Source organism: Dipodomys ordii, unplaced genomic scaffold (assembly GCF_000151885.1).
Source record: "Dipodomys ordii isolate 6190 unplaced genomic scaffold, Dord_2.0 Scaffold62, whole genome shotgun sequence".
Lineage (NCBI taxonomy): Eukaryota > Metazoa > Chordata > Mammalia > Rodentia > Heteromyidae > Dipodomys > Dipodomys ordii.
In genome coordinates, this window is record NW_012267278.1 from 3,132,599 (window position 1) to 3,138,623 (window position 6,025).

At 46.1% G+C, this 6,025-nt stretch overlaps 1 protein-coding gene across 1 annotated transcript in view; it reads left to right on the top strand.

The window, feature by feature from the left end:
* Positions 1-1,040: 1,040 nt before the first annotated feature.
* Bend3 (BEN domain containing 3) overlaps positions 1,041-6,025 on the top strand; it is a 13,886-nt gene continuing 8,901 nt past the window's right edge. The window contains exons 1-2 of the mRNA XM_013022406.1: positions 1,041-1,077; positions 2,261-2,463. Of these exons, the coding sequence (XP_012877860.1) occupies positions 1,041-1,077; positions 2,261-2,463 (240 nt within the window). The remainder of the gene's footprint in view (positions 1,078-2,260; positions 2,464-6,025) is intronic.

The following is a 6,025-nucleotide window of genomic DNA, read 5'->3' on the forward strand; positions in this document are numbered from 1 at the left end:
CTGAGGCCTCTCCTAGAATGTACCGGAATGCTTGTATCTGATTGTACCTTATGCTATTGATGGACATGTTCATGGAATTTTGGGAACCCCAAAGGCTTAATAGTACTTCAATGTCAGCTCCCCCCCCCCCCCCCGTCTGGGAAAGAGAACTGCACCTCCTGCTTCCTGCTTCACTCCTACCTGGTTTGTTAGGCCCAGTTGTAGAGCGCTCTGAAAGCCTTCGCCGGACCACCACAGTGCCTCTCCCTCCTCGTTGGTTACGAAGAAGACTAGTGCAGCCATGTAATTTTAAATTTCCCTCCCTCCCTCCCTCCCTCCCTCCCTCCCTTCCTTCCTTCCCTTGTCAAAACAAAACATGGTACTGGAGTTTGAATTTAGGGCCTCGTGCTTACCAGGCAGGCCAACTTGAACCATGCTGCTGGCCCTTTTTCACTCTGCTTTTTTAAGGTAAGGTCAGCCTGGGCTGTCATCCTTTTGTTTATTTCTGCATCCTGCCATAGCTTGGATGACAGGTGTATATACTTTTCTGTTGCACTGGGATCCTGAAAACATTGTGCCCAGGTTGGCCTCAAACTGTAGTCTTCCAGGTTTCAGGCTCCTGAGTAGCTAGGATTATAGGTGTAAGCACCCCAGGCCACATTTGAAATTTCTATTAATTTTAATGAAGCATTTTATGTACCCCAGTAAGTCCTAAAGGATATAATATTCATGTGTGATTAATCTAGAACATTTCTCACAGAGCTGCCTTGCCTTGCTAGGTCTGAATCTGGTGTGTTTTCCTCTCACAGCACATCTCCACTTGGGCTGGCCATATTCTGAGTCATGAGAAGTCTTGTAGATTCTCGGGGGAAGGGGCCCAGCGTGGCTCCTGAGTCTGTGTAAGACATGAGGGCCTGTCCCTCCACCATGCTGTTGCTCATCACCTTTTACCTTTGCTTCGAAGCTCCATGCCAGGCTGGGCTTAGGGAATGTTGAGAACATTAAATAATTCATGCAATAAACAAAAACTTTGTCTTTATCTTTTCATAGTGGAATAGAAGATGAACTCAACTGATTTCAGTGAAGATGTAGATGAAGGTAAACTATATTTTTAATATTTTTGAATAGGTCACAGTCACACAGTTCAAAATATTTTAAAGTTATATGATGAAAAGTCCTTTCCCCAGCCAGGTGCCGGTGGCTGATGCTTATAATCCTAGCTACTCAGGAGGCTGGAATCTAAGGACCATGGTTCAAAGCCAGCCCAGGCAGGAAAGTCCATGAGACTCATCTCCAGTTAATCACGGAAAAAACAGGAAGTAGCACTGTGGCTCAAGTGGTAGAATACTAGCCTTAAGCAAATGAAGCCCAGGGACATCGCTGTTTTGCTGGTTTTAGGGCTTGAACTTAGGGCCTGGGCTCTATCCCTGAGCCTCTTTGTGCTCAAGCTGGCGTTCTACCATTTGAGCCACAGTGCTTCTGGCTTTTTCTATTTATGTGGTACTGAGGAGTCAAACCCAGGCTTCGTGCTAGGCAAGCATTCTACCACTAAGCTACATTCCCAGCCAGCTTTTTTTTTCTTAAGTTGCAGTTGAACTTTTTTTGTTCTTGTTAAAAGCATCATATGTATTTCAGTTGTGGGGCTTGAACTCAGGGGCTGAGCACTGTCCCTGAGCCTCTTTGTGCTCATCGCTAGCACTCTTCCACTTGAGCCACAGTACCACTTCTGGTTTTTAAGTGGTTAATTGGAGATAAGAGTCTCACTAGGAACTTTTCTGCCCAAGCTGGCTTCTAACCGTGATCTTTAGATCTCATCCTCCTGAGTAGCTAGGATTACAGGTGTGAGCCACTGGCACCCAGCACATCATATGTATTTTTTCAGAGTTACTTGCTTCTTTATGATCTTACTGGGGTTTGAACTCAGGGCCTCACACTTTGCTTAGCTGTACTATACCACCTAGCCAGCTTTTTGCTGGATATCTTAGAGATGGAGCATTGTGGGCTTTTCTGCCTAGACTAGTTTGGAACAGTGATCCTCCAGATCTCAGTTTTCTGAGAAACTAGGAAATACTTAATTATTTACCTTATCATGTCTCTCCAAAAGAGACATTCAGAACTCATTCTGAATGACACTAGCAGCACTAGTGTCATAAGATAAAGATCACATCATTGGAAAGCACAGGATTATTTAGTGATTAGGGCAGCCCTAGTTGCTCAGGGAACCCTGGTTTTCCAGGTGGGCCTGACTCTCCTGCTCAGCTCTATTTTGTCTCTGTTACAGTTTTAAAAAATAACATTGTGAAGGTGGAAACAGAGGCTGAAGATGCAGCATTGGACTGCTCATTGAATTCCAGGATTTCTGAGAAAAACCCTCTGGACAGTGTCTTCATTGCCCTCCATGACTCCAGCAAGAGAAGGCAACTGGGCAGTGATGGTCATCCAGACGCGGTGCCCAGCGTGAAGAGGAGGCGGCTGATACCTGAGGTGAGAGCCTAGACCCTTCACTCTGTTTGGGCTCTAAGCTACCCTGATCCAAGGCTAAATCTCTTGATTAATAAGGCATCTGTGCAACTGACAATTCCTTGGGCTTGAGAAGAGTTTCATATACGGTCTTCCATCTCAGCTGCAGTGTCTAGAAAGTAGATTGTTTTTCCCTCCAGTCCTGGGGCTTGAACTAATGGCCTTGGTACTATCCCTGAGGTTTTTTTTTTTTTCCCCCTCAAGACTAGTGCTCTACCACTTGAGCCACAGACTTTTTGCTGCTTGATTGGAGAGCAGAGTTTCATGGACTTTTCTGCCTGGGCTGGTTTTGAACTATGATCCTCAGATCTCAGCCTTCTGAGTAGCTAGGATTACAGGAGTGAGCCAGTATCCGGCTTCTCTATTCTTTCAATACATTTTTTTTGTTTGTTTTGTTTTGTTTTTTAGTCTGGTCGTGGGGCCTGAACTCTGGGCCTGGGCACTTTCCCTCAGCTCTTCAGCTCAAGGCTAGCGCTCTACCACTTGAGCCACAGCGCCACTTCTGGCTTTTTTCTTTTTGCTTATGTGGTGCTGAGGAATCAAACCCAGGGCCTATGCATGCAAGGCAAGCGCTCTACCACTGAGCCACCTTCCCAGCCCATATATATATATATTTTTCAATACATTTTTGTTGTCACAATGTGATGATGAAGAAGGAAGTTTCTTCTTTAGCAGAAAGGAAAAGAGAAAGTTGCTATGGATTATGTTGTAACTGAATCCTTCAGTAGCGCATAGCCATTCAGAACAGATCTCACAGTAGGCTAGAAGTCTAGTATGTTTATGGTTGAGCAGTTGTCTTGGGTGTCACATGAAGGCTGGTGGGTATCGAGATGAGGTAGTAACCTTGAACTTGGAGATTTGGGCACTGAAATGTTTGGAGAAGAATGAGCAAAAATGCCTTTGAGTATTTCTAATGTGACTTGTCTGAGCTTCATATACTAAAATGGCACTGAAAATGTTTTTCAGTGGGTTGGATGCAGAAGACATTCAATCTACTCCAACACCTTTAGGTTGGGGAATAGAAAAATATATGTTGAGTCCTGACTTTGGGTAAGGATTCTTTGTTTTATGTTTTGTGCTCATCCTGAGGCTTAAACTCAGGGTCTTGGCCCTGTCTTGAGCTCTTTTGCTCCAGACTAGCGCTCTACAAGTTGAGCCACAGCTCTACTACCAGCTTTTTGATGGTTAATTGGAAATAAGAATATTACAGACTTTCCTGTCTTGAGATCCTCAGATCTTGGGCTCGTGAGTAACTAGGCCAGGGCTGGCTTTGAACTGGAATCCTCAGATCTCAGCCTCCCTGGTAGCTAAGATTACAGGTGTGAGTTACTGGCACCTGGCTATTTGGATGTTTTATCACTTCGTTAAATATTATTTGGTGTATGTAAGGGAATGTCCCTATCCTCCTTTCTATTCTATAAAAATAATATAAGTATAAACTTACTTTTTGAAATTCTTTGAACTGCTTGTAGAAAGTTTTCATGTGAACTTAAGGCAGTATTTTCTTTTCAAAGTTTATGTAAGTCAGCTGGGTACTGGTGGCTCACATCTGTAATCCTAGTTACTCAGGAGGCTGAGATTTGAGGATCTTTTCAAAGCTAGCCCGGGCAGGAAAGTCCATGAGACTTTTTTTTTTGTCGGTCGTGGGACTTGAACTCTGGGCCTGGGCGCTGTCCCTCAGCTCTTCAGCTCAAGGCAAGCGCTCTACCACTTGAGCTACAGCGCCACTTCCGGTTTTCTGGTGGTTTATTGGAGATAGGAGTCTCACGGTCTCTCCTGCCCGGTCTCTCCTGCCCAGGCTGGCTTTGAACCTCGATCCTCACATCTCAGCCTCCTGAGTAGCTAGGATTACAGGCGTGAGCCACCAGCGCCCGGCCATGAGACTCTTATCAACAGTTAACCACTCAAAAACCAGAAGTGGTACTGTGGCTTAAAGTGGTAGAGCACTAGCCTTGAGCTAATGAGCTCAGGGAGAGTGCCCAGGCCCAGAGTTCAAGCCCCACAACTGAACAAAAAAAAGTTTAACTCATTGTGTTAGTAAGTCAATACTTTCCCAACTCTATGAAGTTGTAAATAGCTCATCGATTATGAAATTATAGTATGTATTTATATTCTCATATAGTCCCCGTCTTGGTTCAGATGGGATTGTCTTTTGTCCTTCTCCCTGAGTTTTCTTTGCAATGTTCTTTTGAGAGCTCACAGTACCTAGACTTTGAACTCATCATCTCCTGTGTCCAGTTTCTAAGTGTAGGGATTACTGACATAAGCCAGCCACCATGCGAACTTGCCTGTTTTCTGAACCTGCTGTGTGTGATGGCAGGGAATATGCAGGCTTCTTAGCATTTGCCCTCTGTACTGAGTCACGAGGAACCTGGAGCCTGGAAAGAGTTGTCATCAAAGAATGGAAGATCAGGGGCTGGGAAGGTGGCTCAGGGGTAGAGTGTTGCCTTGCATGCATGAGGCCCTGGGTTCGATTCCCCAGCACCACATAAGCAGAAAATGCCGGAAGTAGCGCTATGGCTCAAGTAGTAGAGTGCTCGCCTTGAACTGAAGAGCTGAGGGACAGCACCCAGGCCCAGAGTTCAGGCCCCATGACCGATAAAAAAGAAAAAGAATGGAACATCAGATTTTAGCAGTTATCAAGGTAGGGGTGAAACTCAATCTTGGCCTCAATCCCCAGCACCTCAGAAAATAGAAAACAAAGGCAGTTTTTAGCTCCAGTCTACAAGTAGCAGCCTGCTCCATATTTTACTTGGTTTAATCCATGTAACAATCCAGTGAGGAAGGAGTTAGTGTCTTCTCCAGGCAGAGGAGCCAACTCCGGCATGCAAGTGGGGCAGCCTTGCTCCTGGTGTGAGGAGTCAGGAGGGAAGCCCAGCTTTCTGCTCTCTGTCACCTCGTTCATTCCCCATGTGTGGCAAATGTCAAATGTTGCTGAGAAGATACTGGTGGCTCGCCCCACTCACTGCTCAGGCTTCTTATGGAATCACTGAGCTTGCCCCTGGGAAGGTCTGGCCTGGGGCCCACCCCATCAGCCTTCACAAATGGGTTGCCTTCCCAGAACCCGCTTTGACTCCCATTCCCATGTCCAGTGTTCAGCCCCCTTCTCCACATCCTTCAGAGCCAGGCCACTGTGTGAGTTCTGAGGGAGGCTGCTGGATGCCAGCCTGGACACCTCTACCCGAGTCCCTCCCATAGACCACCTTTGTCCTTGCCTTCCACTTCAGGAAGAGAGGACAGAATGGAAAAGTCTAATGTAGGACTATAACTAATGTAAGCTAATACAAAAAATAAAAGGACAGCCGGGTGCTGGTGGCTCACGCCTGTAATCCTAGCTACTCAGGAGGCTGAGATCTTCCTTTTGGGGGGGGAGGGGAGGAGTAGGGGTCCGGTCATAAGGGCCTGAACTCTGGGCCTGGGCGCTGTCCTTTAGCTCTTCAGCTCAAGGCTAGCACTCTACCACTTGAGCCACAGCACCACTTCCAGCTTTTTTTCTTTTTGCTTATGTGGTGCTGGGGAATCGAAC